Source organism: Rhamphochromis longiceps, linkage group LG13 (genome assembly GCF_057381845.1).
Source record: "Rhamphochromis longiceps isolate RC_006_pf linkage group LG13, R_longiceps_female_GT1.1, whole genome shotgun sequence".
NCBI lineage: Eukaryota > Metazoa > Chordata > Actinopteri > Cichliformes > Cichlidae > Rhamphochromis > Rhamphochromis longiceps.
Genome location: NC_140569.1, coordinates 12,984,964 through 13,007,023, shown reverse-complemented (window position 1 = coordinate 13,007,023; position 22,060 = coordinate 12,984,964). Strand labels below are relative to the sequence as shown.

The window sequence follows — 22,060 nt, the reverse complement described above, 5'->3', positions numbered from 1 at the left end:
TTTCAAACTTGAACATACTGTATATAACATCAATAAACCTGAGCTTGGAGAGAGAGCACTGGAGGCCACAGGAAGCACCCCCCCTGGTGGGCTTCTGAGGACAGCAGCACATCCGACAGACATGCTGAGGCGATAATAGCCCATCTCACTTTCTCCACCATGGTGCAGTTGCATACACTGGGAGACCCTCAGGCTGGATAAGGAATCTGCTGAGCCACTGACTCTTGTAACCTTGAAAAAGATTTGAGCAAGGTTTTCAGGATCAGTGTTAACTGATCACCACTACTAGCAACTCTAGGTCATCAAGGTCTGTAGATGGGTGAAGGAAACCTTGTATATATGGTAAGTTTACCTGTAAATAGTGATCATCAGGTAGTATGGAGGTAAACTGCGGCTGTTTCCAACTCATCCACAGAGCTGGGTCTCTGGCCATGTTGATGGCAAAAGGTCTATACCCCTCCTGCAGGCCACACACAGTAAAGTATTGCAAAGAGCCTACTTGGTGTCCCAGATTCAGCCTCCCCACCTGGTTCACCCCAACACTAACCACAGGTAATAGGCCTGGAAGACACGGGAAGTGGCAATATAGTTTTCCGATATTAGACTTTTAAATAAAGGTATAGTAAAGCTATATCAAAATGCAGCAGAAAGTATAAAGCCAAAAACTTTTACAGACCATCTCTAATATCAAAGTCCTTGGCAGTCAGCTCCGATCCTCTGTCATTAAACAGCAGCTCTCCATTGAGCGTAACCATCATGGTGCATTCATCCATGTCCACCAAGCAACCCACCACATCACCTCTCAGCCATGGACGTCCCAGGGGCTCGCCGCCCTGATGGTACCACTGAGCCTGAAAGCAACATTGAGTTAGAAGGAAAGAGACAAGTGCAAAAAGCCAAAGGCAAAAAAAAAAACAACCCAGAAGAGCCAATACAAGACATGTCATAAAGTATATTTTGCATGAGGTTACTGCTATCTATTTGAAGAGTTATCTAAAAACTCTACATTTTTTTAATAATCCATATACCACATGTTAGTACCAAAATATGATACGTATGGAAAACAAATCACTAAAAATTGGAACTGTTTGATCTTAATTAATCATATCAACACAGCTTTGGAGTAACTGAGACCTTCTGTGTTGGTCAACCAACAATATGAGGTCAGGAGTCACTGCAAGGATATGCAACTAACGTGACACAATATGCAGACATTAGAAGGTCCAAAAAAAGTAACTAATGTTTCAGTTTCTTTCAATAGATACTTGTCTGTGCCTACATATCTCCTTCTGTCTGCTCTCTAAAACGTCACCTAGTCTCAGTTATAGTTATATAGCAAGAAAAAACAGTTAATTAAAGTTTATTAGTTAAGTAAATTCAAAAAAGATGAAAATAAATAAATATGCATTAACAAAGCCATTATAATTTGGGCCGATTCCCATTCAGCTACTGTAATGGTCAGTAGCCAAAGTAAGAAATGTCAAATTTAATTATATCTCACCTCAAATCCATCAAAGACATATGCTTGGTCATCTGAGCCAAGCTCTTTATCTGGGGTACAGCCTGGTCGGGCCCAGCCCACTCTCATATTCCCTGCTGTCAGTATTTCATATTCAAAATACCACTTCCCCTGGGTCACAGCATATGATTTATCTGGTCTGAACACTCTGCATTTCTCAGCAGAGAAGAAACATGGCTTTGATAATGTAGCTGTAAAGCCAAGAAACAGGAAACATATTGTTATTTGCCATAAACGTATTTCCAAAAAAGTTGGAATGCTGGATACAATGTAAGAGACAGCAGAAAATCCCCACTAATCATCAAAACCCTACATCTACACATATGTCTAAATAAATAAACATGTAATAAAAATATATTTGTCATGTTTAACATTCATTAGATTATTTTCTACATAAATATGTGCTAAAGATTATTTGCAAATCCTAGCAATCTAGGTTTATTTACATTTTCTACAACGCCCCAAGTTTCGTTTTTGGGAAAAGCGTTGTAGAACAAAATCCCTCTGGGAAAACAATGGTGACAAATACTGCAGTATGATTAATATACAAATAAACCTTTGTTTACTACTTTGTTAATATATCGCAGTTGAACTTACACCGATTACCTTACATATGATGTGCACTAAGCTACAGTTTTATAACAGATCTTTGAAACATACTGTGTTCCTGGTTTAGGGGCTCCAGGCTGTAGCCGTATGCCAGCAGGGTACAGACAGCCTCTCTGACGCTCTCTCTTCCCACTCTCCGAGTTCTTTCATCAAGAAGGCTGTAGGGCAGAAGGTAAGGGCTCTGCTTTGCTTTTATATCCTAAAAGTACAGACGCAAGGAGCAAGAAGGGCAACTATGTTTGACGCTATACAATTATCTCATGGTATAACCTTTTGCTACTATGTGAATATCTATATAAAGTATATTATAACTATTTTAACACTCTGGAAAAAGTACTTTTGTGTAAAATGAAACAAACTGAAGTAATCCAGCACAGAACATAAACCTGTTGCGCTCCATAAGTCCATCCCTGTTTGATTCTCTCTCTGGCCCATACGTTGTGTTCATTCTCCGCCAGCAAGTTAACTGCTTCCTCGTGGTCTGAGCTCAGAGACACCTGGCTCAGGTCTACTGGAGCAGGCCTGTAGCCAGTCATCTGCTCATACCTAAGACAGAAAACAAAGCAAAAAAGACAGAGATGTGACAGGATCACAGTTACAGTTCCTGAATGTTAAACAGTATTTTTGTATCATTCCTGTATAAAATACTTTCAACTGCCTTGAGTAAACAAAATGCTCACTTTTTCCCTCCTGGCCTACACCCTGCTTGAACCGCACGAAACAAATAAAGCAGAACATCAATAAACGTTAAAGAAATATAAATTTGGTTTTGGAAACTCTTTCATAAACTGGATAAGAATATTATACAATTCCCCAACGGCTCGTATCAGAACAAATGACCAGACATCCTCCAGCTTCTGTCTCCTGAGGGGCACCAGACAGGGATGCCCACTCTCCCCTTCACTTTTTGCAATTTTTATCGAACCTCTAGCAGCAGCATTTAGACAGGCTACAACAATTAAGGGCATAAAATGTAAGAACATAGAACATAAAATCAGTCTCTATGCGGATGATGTGTTGCTTTTTCTGCAAAACACACAAACCAACCTCTCTGAGGTAATTACTTTAATAAACTGGTTTTCAAGAGTTTCAGATTATTCAATTAACTGGCCAAAATCTACAGTTCTCCCCATTAACTGCTCCTTCCATAATTCTTCCTCTGCCCCACTGCAATCCGGAAATATTAAATATTTAGGTATTAATGTCTCTCCTAAGCTTTCAGACTTAACTAAACTAAACCACATCCCACTTCTAAAGAAAGTAGAAGGCGATCTGACTAGATGGAAATCTTTACCCATATCACTCATGGGAAGGGTCGCCACTATAAAAATGATGATCTTGCCAAAAATAAATTACTTATTTTTGATGATCCCTAACAAACCATCACAAGATTGGTTCAGATCTCTGGATTCATATATTTCCAAATTCCTTTGGAAAGATAAACCCCCGCGTATTAGCTTAAAAACGCTACAAAGAACCAAGGATAGAGGAGGATTAGATCTGCCTAATTTTCACCAATACTTCTTAGCCAACAGGCTTCAGTTCATCTCAGAATGGTTAAAACATACCTTCTTAGTTGAGCCCTGGCTAGATGTTGAACAGGCACTATGCAAGGATCTAGAGATTTCAGACCTACCATTTATTAGCTCAAACATCAAAAGACATGAATGCTTTAAAAGTATCAACATCAGCTTTTCTCTAACAGCATGGTGGGAGTTTCTAAAAATAACGGAGTCTTCATTAATCCCATGCAAACGTACACCTATCTGGAATAACCCTGACATATTACAAAACAATAATATGATTAATTTCCCAGAATGGAGTTGTAAAGGAATTAAATACTTAGAACATATATTAGAGGGAACAGAATTTATTCCATTTGACAGACTAGTTGAACAATATGGGATCAACAAGACAAGGTTTTTAGAATATCAACAAATTAAATCCATAGTAAAAAAGAAATTTAACCTCAGTCAAGTTGAATTACAAACACCACTAAGTGCAGCACATTTTCTTACTCTTAAATCCCCCAAATTATTATCTAAAATATACAGAACACTTTCTAAATTAGATGAATCAATATCCCTTCCTACTGCAAAGTGGGAAGCAGATTTATCAGTCAACCTAGACCAAAACTTCTGGTCTCAGATTTGCTTAAAAACTTTTAAATTAATTAAAAATCCCAGTCTGCAATTAATACAATACAAAATACTTCATAGAGTGCACTATACAGGTCATCGGATGTTCAAGATGGGCTTTACATCTTCCAACAACTGCTCACACTGTCAAGGCAATACACCAGACAATTACATCCACGCTCTTTGGTTCTGTCCACCAGTGCAAAAGTTTTGGCGCGAGATATGTGAAGACTTATCAAAGTGTCTGAAATGTAACATTCCAACTTCCCCCTTAGTGTGTCTACTGGGCAGCTTAGATAATGTCACTTCAGAAAAGAATATAGCCCATATGATCTTCACTGCCCTATGCATAGCCAAGAAAACAGTCCTCATGAACTGGAAAAATAAAAATAATCTTAATTCTAACCAATATAGAAATTATCTATTAGATTACATTAGTCTTGATACAGCCTCTGCCACAACATTAGATCAATTGCTCTGGGCCCCTTTTATCAGCTCCATCACCTAGTGGGGGTGGGGGGTCATAGTTTGGTCCCGCCTTCACTGTTGTGATTGGTGAGGGGGTAGGGACAGGCTTAGGGCGTCGGGGGGTTCCCCGGAGGCATCTTCCTTGGGGGGCTCAACCCGGGGTAGCGGTCACGTCCGGTTGGGGGCTCTGTTGGCTCTCAGGTGACTGTTTCCTCGCGGCTGCGTGCAGCGGGGCTAGGGGAGGGTCTGTGCTGACGGACGTGGGTTACTGACCTGGCAACCTGGCTGCCCCTGGGTGGGTCCGGGATGGGCGTGAGGTTCTGGGGGCGCTCCGTCTCTGGGCTGGGGCCCGGGCCGGGCCTCGGGGGCTTGGGTCCTGGTTGGTGTGTTGCCGGGGTTGTGGGCGGGTGGGTGCATGGGGGCCTGGCCCTGGAGCAGGGTGCCGCCGGTGCGTCGAGCCGCCTGGGGGGCTCTTCAACTGGTGGGGGGGATGGTCACATCTTGCAGGAGCTTTCTTCTCTTCAGGAACTCTCTGCAGGAGGGGGAGATACAGGAGAGGTGGAGGAAGATCTCAGCCTGGGCGTTTACCGTCTTATGTAGTCTGGAAGATGTGTGGTTGGTGGGGTGGGTGCAGTTTTCTCTGTGGTGGGGTTGGGTGGACTATCCAGGGCTCTGTGGAGCCGGAGGGCGCTACTGCACTGGGCCCCGGTCTGATGGGCCTGGGCCCCCCTTCCCTGGCGGGTCGCGAAGGGTGGGAGTGCCTACTGGGGTCAGCGGGGGAGCTGGCCCCAGGGAGGGGTTACCTGCCCCTCCCTTCCTTCCCTCCCCATCTCCAGCTGCCTCCCTCTTCCCGCTCCTCCACAACCACCCACACATGCAGGGCCTTGGAGTGGGGGTATGTCACCAGGGTGCAGAGGAGGCTACCCCCCCCCCTGTCCCCTTCTGGCTGCCTCTGCCTCAATTTTATCCCACAACTTAGACATTCACATTATTCACACTCTCATTACACATACATATAGGATCTTGGGGGTGGGCACAATCACGGAGTCCAAATTACCATCAGGGTGTATACCTCACCCCTGACGTCGTTGCCCACCTCTCAATTTTAAATACACTTAGTCATTGAGGGCTAGCAGGAGGGACTATGCGCTTACCTGCTGCTCCTTGGCAGGTAGCTCCATGCCCTCCTGGGTTTTAATTGCACCTTAGAACACATATGCATCAACACTACAATGAGCGGGTGGAGGGAGGTTTGGAGTCTTCTCCCACCCCCATTCTCTGCGGCCTGCTGGAGCGGGAGGGCTAGTAGGAGGAGTTGGCCGTCCGACTGCGGTCTGGGGTGTGGGGCCTCCCTGCTGCTGCGGAGTCGGGGTGGTCTGCCTCTCCCCACCGCAGGGAAAAGGGTAACACCACCTGGGTCTGGGTGCAATTCCCCCCTCCAGGGGCAAGGGTACCTAGACCCGGTTTGTAGAGTACGCTTGGGGAGTGTGATTGTGTGTACAGCGTCTCTTTATGTCTGTCTCCACGTTGGTTGAGTGTGGAGTGAGTGCATATGAGAGCATGAGGGTGGGAATGGATGTTTGTGTCTGTGTGTGCCTGTATGTCTGTGTCTATATGTCAGGTTGGGTATCAGACGCCACCTCTCTGGGGACACCTCAGGCCCTCCAAGGTTTGGAGGCCTATCTCCACCCACCACCACTTCCCCTGCCGGTGGCGGACTCCCTCAGGTGTCGGTGTGTTGGTGGTTCTTTGTGTCTGGGGGTGGGCGTCCGGGTACACACCGGCTCACTCCTTGGCGGCCGCTTGTCGGGGCCTGGGGCCTGGGGCTCGCTCGGGCCCCTTTGGAGGTGGGGTGCCCCCGGCCTCTCGGCCTGGGGCTCGGTCACTCAGGCACAGCTGGGGGCCGGCGGAGCTCACGGGCGCGTCACTGCAACTCCCCCACTGACTTCTGCTCCGCGGCTGCTGGGCGAGCCCTCATCTGGGATTCTCCTCAGCTCTTACTGGAACAGTGGCGCGGCTGCCCCTCTGTTGGTCTTCCATGGTCTCTTGTGTTCTGGGGGCCTCTGGATGTCTGGAGTTTTGATCTCCTCCATACCCACTTCACACCCTGGAGGACGGGGCTGTGGCCCCCCCACACTCCCTAGCAGATCATTACATGGAGAAACCTTTGGAATGCAAGCATGCTGATCCACACAGGTATGCACACATGGGTATTCACAGACGCGGACTAAAGCTTTCTTGGCTGCTGCCTCAAAGCACACTGTGCGCTGTCTATCTTGCGTGCTGCACAATATCGTTTATTATTTAGTAAATATTGATATCTATGACTAGCTAGTTTATTGTGATGGTGCTTTGTTTTCTCTATTATTATGTTGCTCTTTGTTGTTTGCTGTCTCCTCTGTTTGTTTTTTTTGTTTTTTTTTTCTCCATACAGGTGACCCAGGAGTTCTTTTTTTTCTTCTTTCTCTTCCCCCCCCTTCTCACCGTCTCTTCTCCCCTTTGGTTTTCTTTCTTTCTCTCCCCCTCTCTCTCTCATTCATTCCCCCTGTCCTATTTATTTAAAAAAAAAAAAAAAAAAATGACAAAGGATGAACTGAAGCTCTGCCATCACGTAATGTCGCATACTGCTGTTTCTGATGTCATTTAAAAAAAGAAAAAAAGAAAAAAAAAGAAATATAAATAATAAATAAATAAACAAAATTGCATTTAAAAAGTGGGGGAAGAAAAATTCTCAGAGAATTTAAAGGAGCCAACATATGACTAAAGGCTGCAAAGGACAAATACACACTTCAAACATCTTGAGTTAGCGTTTGAAAAGAGTGTGTTCAGTAGGCGGTGGTTTGTGATGTTCATTGTGCTGTTGTACTGTTTTATCGCAGTTAAACTATTCTTTGACATAAGCTGTAAGTTTTAAAAAGAATTTGTTTGCAAGGATGGCTCAAAGAAGAGTGTTGAAATTGAAGTGAGATGTTCTCCTAGTGCAAGCATACGAGATCAAATGAATATGAACTGCAGTTGTGTATCCTCTCTTTATTGTAGCCTCATAAAATGAGTTACCATTACCACCATAAGATGGTCCTTATCTTTTTCTGCTACTTTAATTTAGACATGATGCAACTCACAGCTGAACCAGACTAAATTAAATCAAACATGATATTACATTATGCTTGGATAGGCTCCAGCAACCCCATGACCCTAAACTGGATAAGCAGATAAGAAAAAGGATATATGCATAAATCTTGCATAGTGGATTTTTGTTTTTTTAGTGGATTTTCACTTACTTGACAGGAAGTCTCATGTATTTCATGTGTTTCTCAGCATGATCATCCATCAATCCGATGTGGAAACCAAGTGCCAGCAGGGTCCTCCAATGAAGAATAAAACTTTGAAAATTCACTACTGCAGCAGACACTACTTACTAATTACTAAATATTAGATTTGAAAAGCACAAGGTCTGTCACAATCTTTTTTTTTTTATAAAAATCGTTCCAATAAATAAATAAAAATTAAATGAAAATAATAATCAAGAACACTGGGTTTTTATTATTATTATTATTATCATCCATCCATTCGCTTCCGCTTATCCTTTTCAGGGTCGCGGGGGGTGCTGGAGCCTATCCCAGCTGTCATAGGGCGAAAGGCGGGGTAGACCCTGGACCGGTCGCCAGTCTGTCACAGGGCTAACACACAGAGACAGACAACCATTCGCGCTCACATTCACTCCCACATTCACACCTAGTGGCAATTTGGATTAATCGATTAACCTATCCCCACAAACTGGACGTCTTTGGATGGTGGGACGAAGCCAGAGTACCCAGAGGGAACCCACACAAACACAGGGAGAACATGCAAACTCCACACAGAAAGACCCTGGCCTGACGGTGGAATTGAACTCAGGACCTTCTTGCTGTGCGGCAACAGTGCTAACCACCGTGCTGCATCATTATTATTATTATTATTGTATGAAACAGAACAGAGCTCACCTGAGTGTGTCCTGTGCCATCTGAAGGTTCTGGTTTCTCTCATGCTCTGGCAACTTGGAGAACTCCACCAGACAAGGATCATGTCTCTTACCTTCATCCCTCACCTGTTTGAGAGAGACGTTATTTTGCAAGGCAAGCAAAAACCATGTGGATTTCTTAAAAAGTAATCATAATGATGATTCATTAGAGTGTCATTGAGACTCATTTCCTTACGTTTTGCTTCAAAGGAGTCTTTCTTTGGAAACAAATTAGCTAACAGCATTACAGTCTTTGTACCTGACCATTTTAACAGAAATGTTCTTTTTTTGCTTGCTTGTTTAAGACACTTCAAACTGACCGATGATTTATTCAACCATAAGAAAGCACCAAACTCAAAAGATAAACCAGTGTTGTGGCAACACATAACAGAAAGCTGAGCAATTTTAAATTGAAATTTTAGATACTTTGTTACTAGCAGCCGGTCACAAAAACACATCATTTGCTCAGATTTCTTTAGCTGACAAATGCCAAAGATAACACAGGCTGACAGGTATAAAATAGTATTTTCTGCACCAACAAGATGATTCCTAAAGAGCTATTAGTTGAAAATTTGGCATATCTAGGCATGATGTGCAATGTGCCCATAAATTGAGGAAACTGGACAAGTGAAGGGTCAAGAAAGATTGGCAAGCTTAAAAAAAAAAAAATCTACAGAAGATGTCATGTCCTTCAGGTGATCCATCTGCTGTTTGCTGAAGCCTCATCAGAAATGCTCTCAGCAGCTGTCAAGAAGCTATTGTTAAGGAAGGAAAATGTGGGGAAAAGCCCGAGGAATGCCAAATTGCACAAGAAATGGACAGAAAATCACTGACAGCAGGTTTTATGGAGTAATGAATCCAAATTTTGTTAGGATGCCACCACTCCTGCATGCACACAGCCCTGCCATAACAGAAGATCGCGATCAGAACATGGACCCAGCATCGTGGATGCCCTCCTTAACGGTGTCGTTCTATGCTGCCTTCCAGGGTGTGCTGCCTTCCGCGCGGCCGGCCTCCGGACTTGCTCCGTCACGGTCGCTGGCTTCGCGGTCAGTGCTGTTGTTTTGTTATGTTTTGGACTTTTGTTCCCTGTGTTTTGGTTTCTGGCTCCTTGTGTTTCGTTTGTTTCGTTTGCTATTTGGTTCAAATAATCATCAGTGTATATATGGAGAAGGTACAACAGTAAGTGTGAAACTGTTACATTTTGGGTCTGCATTTCAGCTAGTGGTGTTAGGGATCTTGTGAAAACTGATGGAATTATGAACGCAGATGAGTGCCATCAGGTTTTGATCCACCATACAATACCATCTTTCAGCATGACAGTGATGCCAAACACACTCCCAGTGCAGTCATGGACTGGCCTCCCAGGAGCCTAGGCATCCGGCATCAATAATCATAGCCGAGAAAGGAACAAAAGGCAGCCAACATCCAAAGTAGAGCGTTGAATGTCCTTCAAGAAGCCTGGATAACTTTTCCTAAAGACTACTTAAAGTAATTACAAGAGAGCTTGCCAAACAGAATTTAGGCTGTGTTGAAGAATAAAGGTCGTCACACCAAATACTGATTTTCAAGCTTATTAAAACTTACTCTGTTTGCCTTACATACTTCACTCCATGGATATCTGTATGTTTCAATAAATCAGTGCATTTATTTTTCCTTTTCCTCTTTAAATATATGAAGAAATGAGGGGTGGATCAAGACTTTTATACAATACTGCATATCAGTTATGCAATTTTATAAAATTATACATTTTGTGTCTTTTCTTACTGGTCCATGTGTCCATCCGAGATCAATCTTGTCCATTACCCAGAGCTCGTGGATATTCTCAGCCATTTTTTCTCGAATGTCCTCAAGTTGTGGAGGCAATACCACCTGTAGGGTAAAAGTACTGCATAAGTAGCTAAACTACTCTGAGATGGTGTCATTTCTCTGAGCAAATGATTCTCTACAAATTAGTTATAAAGACTAAGTATACAAACATTTCATCTTTGTAAAACAAGATTTACCTTGCTGATATCTATTGTTGTCGGAGTGAAGGTAACTGGAGTGACAGGCACTAAGGGGCCAATAAGCTCTTGTTTCCCTTCACCATGATCCAAAATGTATTCCTGACACAGCTGTACCTTCAGTCTGACTTTTGGGAGAAGAGCTTCAGAGCAAGAAGCATAACCTGGAGGTGGCAGGAAGCGAAATTCTCCATGCCTTCCCCCAAACAGAAAACGAACTCTTGTTTTGTTTTCCAAGAAAAGAGGAAGAGAAAATTTATTGTTTTGTGGATTTCTTGAAAAAAAAACATAAAAAAAAAAACAACCCAAAAAAACAATAATAGTGTTGATACTAACTTTACTCCAGCAGAGAAGCTGACCACAGGATAAAGAAGTCCATTAGCATTGAAGTTCTCAAACATGCCCTGCACAGGTAGACCATTGACCCGGAATGAGATGCAGGGAATGCTGAGGTCAAGGCAGCAGCTAACGACATCATCATCTTTTAGTAGGTGAGGGAACGGGGAGCTGACTTTCCGGCTCACGCAGCCTAAGATTCAGGAGACACACTCATTAGTCTTCATATTTACATTTTTAATGTTTCTGTACAACTTAAAATGAGAATTCAAGTGCTTTGTGCTTTATTAAATGGAAACACTACAACTAAAGTCAAATCAAATGAATGTTTCATAAATGTAAAACATATTGTAAAGATTAAGGCACTTTAGGAACACGCCTCACAGCAAAGCCATTCCTGATAATTAGAAACATCAATGATAATCTACTGCTGTCCACACTAAATAAGAATAAAGTGCAACGAGCCAGAAAATGTTGACACGTTTCATGTTTTACACGAGATGTCTGTGCTGCACAAGCAAATCTTTATCAAAATACAGAGGTTTGTTTTTTGTTTTTATTTTTTTGATGAAGTGCAATCATCACTACTGAAAACTGAGATTGTAATTGCCTCCACTGCTCTCTCTCTTTTCTGTCCACGTTAAACTTGAAAGAAAAAAGTAATATGTTAATTGTTCTCTGTGGATAATTAAGTGACGCTCAGCAATTGCAGTCACAGCTTTTATTGCACTAACTACAGACATTTCAATTATTCTGAACAAGGAAATTAAAAATGATCTATTATAATGCATTTTGTGCTTTAATTGCCATGGTAATCCTCCCATGTGTAGCTTTTGTGGCACTAAAGTAATGTGCTAAGTTTTTCAAACTGACTTGTTATCATGTTTGTAACAGCTACAGACTCTGATATTTGTCTTTGGAGTATGTGGAGTTTACTCATCCTGTAAACTCTTGTGATCAGTGTTATACAATAATGTTAAACAGACCAAGCTGTTTATCAGCCGTTTGAGCTCATCCTCACCTGACCAGAGGTGAAGTCCATCAAAGCCATACGAGCAGAGGTCATCTCCCACTCCATTCCCCCCCCAGCCCTCGCCGCCTGTCGGCCTGGGCTGGTAGCCTTTCATGCAAGCCCAGCCGACACGCAGGTGTGTGGGCTCAGATGTGAGAAAGGGTTTGACGTGATCCACAACCAGCTCGTAGTACCACCTGCGATACTGGGATGAATCTTCTCCCATAGCTAGGAAGATGTTTGGCCTCATGCTGTTGTTGTAATATGCAGAGAAATGTGGCAAAAAAGGCAAAAAAAGACAGAGAAATTTCAGTCAACTCATCTTTTAAGATTTTAGTGTATTTGGTGTGATCATAAATTAATTTTGAAATAATTTACAATGCATATGAGTAGTCTGCTCGCAAATAAAAGTGAAATTCATTCTGCGTTGATATGACAACTTAATTAGATACATGGTGCACCCATACAACTCATTTTTAAGCTGTGACACTCTTAATTAGCAAAGCTCAGTGTTTGAAACATTCAGGTAGTGGGCTTTTACTTTTAAGTGCTGCTGATAGTCTAATTACAAGTTAACTTGGAGAGAGTCCAACTTTGTGAACGTTAAGTTTGTGCTCTCAGCCAGAAATTGTTTATGACATAAAACACTGTGTGAAATGTAAGTAAAAATAGGATGCAACGATATGCATGTGTCATAAACCCAGATTTTATTCACTATAGAGCATGGGAAACAAATGTTTAAACTGAGACATTTTACTATTTCATGAAAAATATTAGCTCATTTTGAATTTGATGGCAGCAAAACATGTCAGAAAGGTTGGTACGGGACAACAAAAGGCTGGAAAAGTAAACAAGACTTAAAAGAAACAGCTGAAGAAATATTTTGCAACTAATTAAGTTTGTTGGAAACAGGTAAGTAAAACGAGTGGGCATAAAAAGAGCATCAGTTTCTCAGTAGCCAAAAATTGTATCTACAAATTCTGGAACAATTTCAGAATAATGTTCTTCAAAATAAAATTGTGAAGATTTAGAATATCCCATCATCTACAGTACATAACATTATCAAAAGACTCTCTAAGCACAAAGAACAAAGCGAAAACTCAACATTGGATGGCTGTGCTCTTCAGCTGCATTGCACCATAACAGGCATAATTGTGACGTGGATATTTCAGCAAGACAACGCTAAGCCACATACTACATATGCTGCAGCAACACGGCACCATCACTGGAGAGATTTAGTCCTCGTTGAAACAAAAGTAAGTCTATCCAGGACTGCTGACCAGCTGGAATTGTACATGAAACAAGCATGGGACAACATTCCTCATCCAAAATATCCAGCATCTGGTCTCCTCAGGCCCCCCTCAGATGTTTATTGACTATTGTTAAAAGAAGAGAAGGCGGTACTTAGTAGTAAACATATCCTTTTTTGATATGTTGATGTGTTGCCAACAAATTCAAAATGAACTTTTCTAAAACTGGTAAACTTTTCCAGTTTAAACATCTGAAATGTTTCCTGTGTTTTACTGTAAATAGAACCTAGAAAACATGCTCTATTGATCTGAGATTTCAAATCACTGCATTATGTTTTCATTAACAATTTACACAGTGTCCCAAGTTTTTTTTTTTTTAAATTAGGTTTGCAGTTCCAACAACTCCAAAGTTCAGCTGATTAAACTTTGGACTTAAATTTAGATTCATGTCAAATCAGTAAATCCAGCAAATGAAATTTAATTATGAATGGGACTCCCAAGCACCCAGCCATTAAAAAAGCAGTGCACTGAAGTCAGTAAGCCACTTTTATTGTGTAAATAAAAACTTAATCAGCATTTGAAATACCAGCTAGTATACATGTTTTTAGTTTTACTCATAAAAGGCTGGATTGAGGCTAGATAAAATGCATGGAAAGAATAGATTAAAGGCAATAATGTAAAAAGAAGAGAGCATCTGGAAGAACTGTCACACTGTGGTAGGTGAGGGAGAGAAGAAAGAAAATTGATGAGATAAAGGAAATCAGAATGAAAGCAGATGTACTAATGAAGCATTTATTGGAACAAGAAGTGATAGAATGAGAAATTGCTTTAGGAGGAAAGGAGAGCTGGGGCATGGACTGAGCAGGTGTGAAGAATATGAAACAAAATAAGTTATAAAGCCTGAGGAATGAAATGGGCTGCTGATGGGGAAAAAAAGCATGATAAAAGAAGGCAGCTGCTTACAGAGAAAGGGCAGATTGGGCAGAAAAAAACTTGCTCAAAGGAAAAGGGAAATGGAAACTGCCTACAAGATCAGATTGGCACAGCAGGTCAAAATATTGAGAGACAGAAGAAGAGCATGGACTATGATGAAACTGGCTAAAAAATGCCTCCGTTGAGTCATACCACCTCGGGCTTAAGGTAATCTTTCCAAACTCTCACGATACGAGGGTGAGACAAAGACATCTAAGCTCTGACATCAACATTATTGTTCCGATCTATTCAGATGTAAAATAAAAAAAATGATGCAGCAATTGAAGAGATGACACTGGAGGAAAAAAGAAAGTATTTAATTAAATCCAAAAGAGAAAAAAAACAAAAAACAAAAAAACGAATGTCACGCTATAGAAAAATCTGAAATATTTCTAGTATCAAGGATGTGACATCTTTACAGATGAAAAACAAGAATATCAAGGCCCGTGGGAGCGCCACAGTTGACAAATAACACTCAGCTAAACAAATGCATGTGCGAGCATGAGAAGAGTCAGGGAAAGAAACCCCTATTGAGTTATTTGCCAAACATAAATACGGCCACCCTCCCATTATTTCATATTTATTTCACTTTAAAATAATGGAAAAATAAGTGCACTGATATATTAAAACATCTGCAAACATACATGGATATAAAGTATGCAAGGCAAAATGTTTGTATACTTCTAACGAGCTTGAATGTCAGCATTCTTCAGTGTAGCCTGAACTCTTTAATGCAACTTTCTTATAATTTCTTTACGTAGTCTTCAGGAACAGCTCTCCAGGCTTCTTAAAGGACATTCAAAGCCCTTCTTTGGATGCTGGATGCTTTTTGTTCTGTTCTCTGTTGAGGTGATCCCTCACTGCTTCAATAATGCCAAGGTCTGGGTTCTGGGGAGCCCAATCTATGATTGAAAGTGTTTCACAGTGGGTTTTTCTATCCAGGTGCTTTTGCAGGGTTAGGTTAAACAACTGGACTGAAAATGAATGAAAAAGCAGCCAATTTCCAAAGATATACTTTGAAAGACCTCCGGAAACCCTGGGGAGAAATTGCTGTATATTGCAAAATATAAAGAAATGAGGGGTGGCTTTAGACTTTTGCACAGAACCGTAAAAGCTACCTACTTAATATATTGTTCTTTGTGCTACTTTGCATCTGATTTTTATGTGTAGTAAAAAACAATAATCCAAAATCAGAGTTCTGTCTGAATGTAGAGAAATTCAGAAAACTTCAAAGTAAAAAGGATGAGTGGAATGGCAAAAACACAAAAACAAAAAGCGGTCCTGTTTGGAAACCAGATTATAAAATTACCTGGTGACCTGATTAACGAGACGTGTTTGGAGTAGCAAATCTCTGTCTGGCAGCAGACTGTCACAGATGAGGTTCTGATTGGACCGCACCGCCACACCATGGCACACACACAGAGAACAAAGCACCTCCAGCACCTGGAACACAACCTGTCAGCTCTTCATGTGGCAATAGCTCAATAAGCAAATGGAAATGATCCGACATCAGGAAACAGATTGGAAACTGTTATTATAGCTGTTAAAAGTGAAACACTATGTCTATGTTACTAGACTGGTGAGAAATGTGGAATTTGCTTAAGCCCCATAATGACAAATTCTGAGAGAAAATTAGGATAATAACAAAGGACTTTTTGTATTTATTTTTAATTAATGCAGACATGCCACTGTAGCCAAAAAGCTTAATAATGAAATTACTGGCCATTCGGCATCACTTATGATCCATGCACTTTACTTCAATCTTATTTTTATATTGAATACACACAAAAGCCTTCTAAACACTACCCTGTGGTTGCATCCAAGCTTGTCCAGAAATGAGATGACAGACTGAATGTGTTGTTCCTTGATGGCATTGAGAGCTTCAGGGCTTTCCACAAGGACGCAGTGAAGAACTTCCAGGACTCCTGTAAATATAACTGCCCGTTATTGTGTGGATGATAACCTGCATTTACCTCTATGCTTCTATACTATTAGGTATAAATCCCAGACAACACACGATAACCAATGTCAAATATAATATAAATATATACTGTAAAATTTCAATCCACAATGGCTGATGAAGAAAACATAAAGCAAATCCAACCAACCAGAAGAGGCCTCCTGCCGTTCTAGCCTGCTAATCAGCCAGTCCAGCGAACCCGAGAAATTAGCACAATTTGCACGGTTTCCCCGGAGCAGAGCAGCTTAAGAGGAAAAAAACAAAAAAAACAAAAAATATTAACAAAAATATTAACAGACGATAAGATAATAAGAGGAACCTTAACAGATTAGGAGATATTTGTGGTATCTTCAAAAAATAAGTATGGTGCCATCTATACTACTCTCACCCAACAGCTCATAGAAATGGTTGACGATGGTCTCCCACTCCTCTCCTGTGTCACTCTGAACAGCCTCAGCAAAATGAGAAGCACTACTATACTGGTGTAGACGGTCAATACAATCTAAGACCAAATCTATCACACCCTGAGAAGAAAGGGAGGCACAGTTAGGGAAGCGTGAGGCATAGCACATGTAGGACTCATTCACACTTATCGATTTACCTCTTTTTGAAACATGTTCTGTCGATTCTTTAGCGCCGCCATGCTGTTCTGTTTAGCTTCATGGCCTAGCCCCTCCAGTGGAGGCTGGAAATAGATGAGCAGATCCTGCAGACTGCGTGTCACTGTCTCCACTGGCAGGCTGACAGAGGGGATATTTACCTCTTGGTTAAAACCATCAAGTTTCCTAAAGAAAAAAAAAAGTTTGTTTTTAGACTCTACCTACAAGTCTGCCAAATTGTCTTGTATTATAATTGCTGCTACTATCACCAGCCAAACTTGTTTTATTCTCGATCGATGGAGTAAAGACAGAAGGTGTTATACTAGCCTATGAATTTATTTTATTTTTTACAAATAAAAGACTCAAAATTTAAAAAGCCAAATGTGAGACAGACAGACAGTATCTGAGCCCCAAGTATTCTCATCCTCCAGATTTCTTGTAATTATGACATGGCAATTCAAAATTATCAGATAAGGTAAAAAACAGAGCAAAGCATTAGTTCCAGCAGCCCACAAAGTCAAGCTTAGCTGCAATCATTGCAGATCATCTGAGCTCAGTGTCAGCCCACATCAGCTGATACCCATTCTACACAGCTAACTTGTTGTGTCATAGAGGGCATGCTATTTAAGCTTCTTGAATCTGCCCAGCTCCTTCCTTGACGCTGTATCTGAGTTGACTGCTTTGTTTAGTTCTGGAGGGTCTTGCTGCTGCTCTTCCCACCTCCAGCTTTTCATGTGCGCATACACGAGGGCGGGGAGGCCCTATCAGAGCCACAATGCCAAGACGATAACATCACTGGTCTTCTGATTGTATGTATATATCATAAACATATCTTCAAAGCGAATGCTGTAAACCCACGCTCAGTCGGACATGTAGTGTGACATTTAGCATTAAGCCAGCACTGCAGCTATAAAAAACTGTCGCTAAGTTATTCACAAATGACTGAAGGTCTTAATCCAGCATCCTGTACCTTACAAAGCGAGTGAAGAGGAGAACAGCACTCCGTATTAGTCTGGCAGTATGAGATTCTTCCCTCTGAGAACGAGACAGTGTCAGCCCGTCGTCCATATGCCCTTCACTGTGCAAAATTGCCTGAAAACACATCATTTGCAATTATATCCAACAGATTCTTTTGCCAGATTCTTTAGTCCAACACTGTTGGTTAACTGCCAGTTATTGTCTTATTATAGTAATACTGAGTATACAAGTTCACCTTTCGCTGAGCTCCACCCATATGGGACTTGGCATCAGCAGCTTGGTATGTTAGCCAGAGCCCAGAGGCTACATGTTGAAGAAAACAAATGGAATCTCCATATTTGATCTCTGGGATTCCCATCCCATCAACATCAGTCTTTGTGTTGGTGTCAAGCTTCTCCTAAACACAAAAAAAGGCATTAAATATTCTTATTTTTCTAACTTTTCTCTTTTAATAAACACAAAAAAACTCAAACAAATGACATTACAGTCTATATCTCTAAAGACTCAGAACACCACTGAAATGTCCAGTGTATTTCTCATATCCCCCCTCACCTTTGATGATCGAAAGCAGAAGGAGGTTGTATTGATGTCAGCTTTGTCCCGATCAACCAGCTGCAGACCTTTCTCCTCTGTGAGACCCAGGTATCTTCCAGTAGTAACGTGGCACAGTCTAAATGGCTGGCCCCAGCATGTATGCCTACCACTCCAACTGGAAAACATCAAGAGAGGAAACCAAGCACTCCACAACATTTAGTTATTCCTCATAACTGTCAAAATCCCTATTAGCATGCAGGGGACATGGGAAACTAAGTTCTGGGCCAATGACATCAAGTATGACTCTAGCAATTGTGCACACTCTTTCAGGCAAAAACAGAAATTCTGTGGCTGGTGGTGATCTGGTGCAATACGTACAACATTACCTGTCTTTAAACTGGTATTTTCTAGTAACAACATTAGAACTACAGAGCTCGAATAGAATAGCGCTTAAAAGCAACATATTTATTGATACTCAAAGTGAGCGGACGCCACATTCCCTGTACACTTACACAACTCGCAGAATCTCCAGCCTCCAGAGAGACCGGGCATGACCGGAGACTGATCCAAGCTCATAATGCATTATCCTAGATTAAGAAAACAGACATAGTCAGAGGAGTAAAGGACGTTTCTGCGAGCTGACTTGGGAGGAGACTGGTCTTTTCGACTAACCTTTGAAGCTCCTCTCCATGCTCTGTAGAGGGAACAGTCAGACATGCGTCACTATGGCTGTGGAGTAGCCGAAGTGTTTCACCCCCCTTCAGGTATCCTAGAGTCAGCAAGAAAAAAAAACATTTATTGCTTTGAAGTGGTTAGTAAAACATGCAACATTTCACAGAAGTAGCACAAAAGGTAATCTATATAACTGTAGTAAAAGCTCTAGCGACTGCTAACCTTAAGTTTGAATATTTGCAGCTTCTTTTTGACTGATCTTAAACAGAATTTTATAAAGAAACACAGACATCACATGTTATTTAAACCCCTTCACACTAACATGTGGTCAAAGAGGTGAAGTGGTGAGTAAGACAGGCCTTGGGCTGCAAAACAATATATAACCATTAGGGAGACAGCAGGAACATTAGCACAGAGCAAAAACACACACAGATACACGCACACACCACATAAGTGACCCTACATCCAGGGAAGACATCAGTGGTGATAGAGTCATTTCCATGCTATAGATAAATTCCCCTCCAGTCATGTGAAGAATTCTCTCCAGGAAAGAGGAGTCTTATAACCCAAGACTTGCCACAAAAGAGAAGACTTCAAAAGGGCAAAAACAGAGGGCTCACCACAAGGTGCAAAACAAGTCTCGAGATCAGAAAGGGAAAAAAAGATTTGCCACAAACACCCAAAAACATTTAGAGCAATGCTTGACCACCATTATTTGGATAAGTGATCAACCTGAAGTATGACGAGGGGAAAAGGGAATGTAAAAGCTGGAGAAGAAACATACAATATCCTCATTAAAATTCTGTGAAGCCAGTGTTATGCATGGGCAAAAAAAGGCACCAAGACCAACTAACAAACAAAAAGTGTCTAAAATATAGACTGTTTTTTCCTTTTTTTTTAAATTAGCAAAAAACCTGAAAACAACAACAACACAGAAATCCAATTCTTCTGTCATTCCCATGGTTTCAGACTTGAGAAAGTATTAAAACTACACACTTGATTTATTATGGTTTTAATTTGTTGAATCTGCTCTCTGAAATTCTGAGCCTGTGTATGAAAATGGTTAATGTTAAAATTAAAGCTGAAAGTACATATTCATTTTATGTTATTTCAGTGTAACTGCTTTAAATTGAATACTTGTGGAAAACCTCTGGAATCCATCTAAACTGCATCAGCACTGAACTAACTTTATATTTTGCACACAATTAATAATAGTTCAAAAGCCCATAGCATCTTTATGAACTAGCATTTGGTCCCCTCAATTTATTAAAATACAGCTTTGATGTATTATTTATTACCAACATATTAATATTATCTGCAGTGCAGAAACTGAAAGAGCTGTATTTGTTGGGAGCAAAAGAAACAGGTGGATTATCTAAATTGAGAAAGGAGCTACTTTGCAACATGTTTAGAAAGCAAAAGGAAACAAAACTTGCCTTGAGCAACGGCGCGTCCAGAGCAGATGGGAGCAACACTCCAGAGGGTCTGCTGGAAGGCTGCATTAACAATCAGACTGTCACTCAAGCTTTTGTTGTCAGATGCAGTGCCGAAGGAAAGGTGCTGGGAAAAAACAAAATGGCATTAAATATATTCTCATCAACAATAAATACAACTTGTCTTTATTTTATATCTGAAGCCATTAAGCTACACAACATATTCGAGACATGAGAAAACTTTTGCCAGGTACTGTGTGAAATAACTCTGAGGTTCACATGCTAACCAGCCTAGCCTTCTGATTATGATTCCAACCTCTTGTCAGTCTTGTTGAGGGGCAGGTAGTTAACAAACACTAAATGCAGTCATGGCTGGAGCTCTTGGCAAGCGACCAATGGAGACTAGCCGGCCAACTAGGATTGTTTTTAGCATTAGTAATGGATCGCTGCTCCCTTGCCATCGCTCTTGTCACAATAATGCTTTCCCATACACTACTTACAATGTCCCCTGGCCCACCACCGATAGACCAAACCTGATCCCAGCGGATGAGATCACAGCATGGTGTCATTCCAAAAATATCTGTGCATAGCCATAAAATGGCTGCTAAACATAAAATATATAAAAGTGCAACCCTTTTCTGCTACCTCACTGTCTACAAAATGAACTTTTAACCAGGTTAGTGTGCTTGATATTTAACGTAGTGGAGGCTCACTCAGAGTATATTTTTGCCATTAAGGAAAACTTCAGTTTTGTTCTGACTCACCAAGTATCTCTCTGAAGACACATTCACAAGTATGAGGTCATCACCTACACGCACCTTCTCACCCTCTGACCTCTGTCTGGATGCTGGGTGGACAGTCCACCAACACGCCTCCCCTGAACCACACACAGAATATAAACACAAAGGGAAACAAGCAGTTCACAGACAGCCGATTTAAAAAATATTCTAATTGTAAAACACAATATAGGGTGGGAGCATCGCAAATACCTTAACAAAGAAAGTATTTTAACTGATCGTTCAAATAAATACCTGCTTTGTCCTCTTGCAGGCCAACATCAAAAGCCAGCTTGTCAGTTGAAGACTGAGAGGAAGACAAGCAGCTGAGGTACTGGACGTGAAATAAACAACAGGTAAATAATTCAGTGAACATGCCAAAATATTCTTCACAAAAATAACATCAGTGTGGGAACATGAAGATTTTATTTTCTTTTTATTAAAAGTAAAACAAAAAACATACCATTTATATACACAAATTCTATTTAACCATCCAGATCCACAAATATGCTTCACTAAGTACCCCTATTCAACTGCTTACAAATAAAAAGATCTAATTAATCAATCACAACTTATCAACTCAAAGCATTTAGGAATGGAACATGGTCAGGATGACCTGCTGAAGTTCAAACTGAGCATCAGAATGGGGAGAAAAGCTGATTCAAGCGACTTTAAAAGTGACATGGTTCATTATGCCATACAGAAATCTCAGTATTTCAGAAATTGTTAATATTCGGAGATTTTCCTGAACAGCTATTTTTTAGGGTTTATGGAGAATGGTCTGAAAACGAGTGAGCA

The 22,060-nt window shown here is 41.1% G+C and overlaps 1 protein-coding gene across 1 annotated transcript in view; it reads right to left on the bottom strand.

Annotated features, from left to right (window-relative positions):
• The window catches only part of ryr2b (ryanodine receptor 2b (cardiac)), an 87,692-nt gene that overhangs the window by 56,234 nt on the left and 9,398 nt on the right, over nt 1-22,060 (bottom strand). The window contains exons 5-29 of the mRNA XM_085427739.1: nt 21,518-21,596; nt 21,251-21,363; nt 20,490-20,613; nt 19,054-19,150; nt 18,894-18,968; nt 18,400-18,556; nt 18,083-18,244; nt 17,840-17,961; nt 16,872-17,055; nt 16,659-16,794; nt 16,419-16,514; nt 16,117-16,235; nt 15,620-15,753; nt 12,098-12,339; nt 11,077-11,269; nt 10,741-10,960; nt 10,502-10,606; nt 8,718-8,821; nt 8,016-8,099; nt 2,515-2,674; nt 2,180-2,327; nt 1,502-1,710; nt 677-851; nt 353-561; nt 39-231 (exon numbers count right to left, since the gene is read on the bottom strand). Coding sequence (XP_085283865.1) covers nt 39-231; nt 353-561; nt 677-851; nt 1,502-1,710; nt 2,180-2,327; nt 2,515-2,674; nt 8,016-8,099; nt 8,718-8,821; nt 10,502-10,606; nt 10,741-10,960; nt 11,077-11,269; nt 12,098-12,339; nt 15,620-15,753; nt 16,117-16,235; nt 16,419-16,514; nt 16,659-16,794; nt 16,872-17,055; nt 17,840-17,961; nt 18,083-18,244; nt 18,400-18,556; nt 18,894-18,968; nt 19,054-19,150; nt 20,490-20,613; nt 21,251-21,363; nt 21,518-21,596 — 3,640 coding nt within the window. The remainder of the gene's footprint in view (nt 1-38; nt 232-352; nt 562-676; nt 852-1,501; nt 1,711-2,179; nt 2,328-2,514; nt 2,675-8,015; nt 8,100-8,717; nt 8,822-10,501; nt 10,607-10,740; nt 10,961-11,076; nt 11,270-12,097; nt 12,340-15,619; nt 15,754-16,116; nt 16,236-16,418; nt 16,515-16,658; nt 16,795-16,871; nt 17,056-17,839; nt 17,962-18,082; nt 18,245-18,399; nt 18,557-18,893; nt 18,969-19,053; nt 19,151-20,489; nt 20,614-21,250; nt 21,364-21,517; nt 21,597-22,060) is intronic.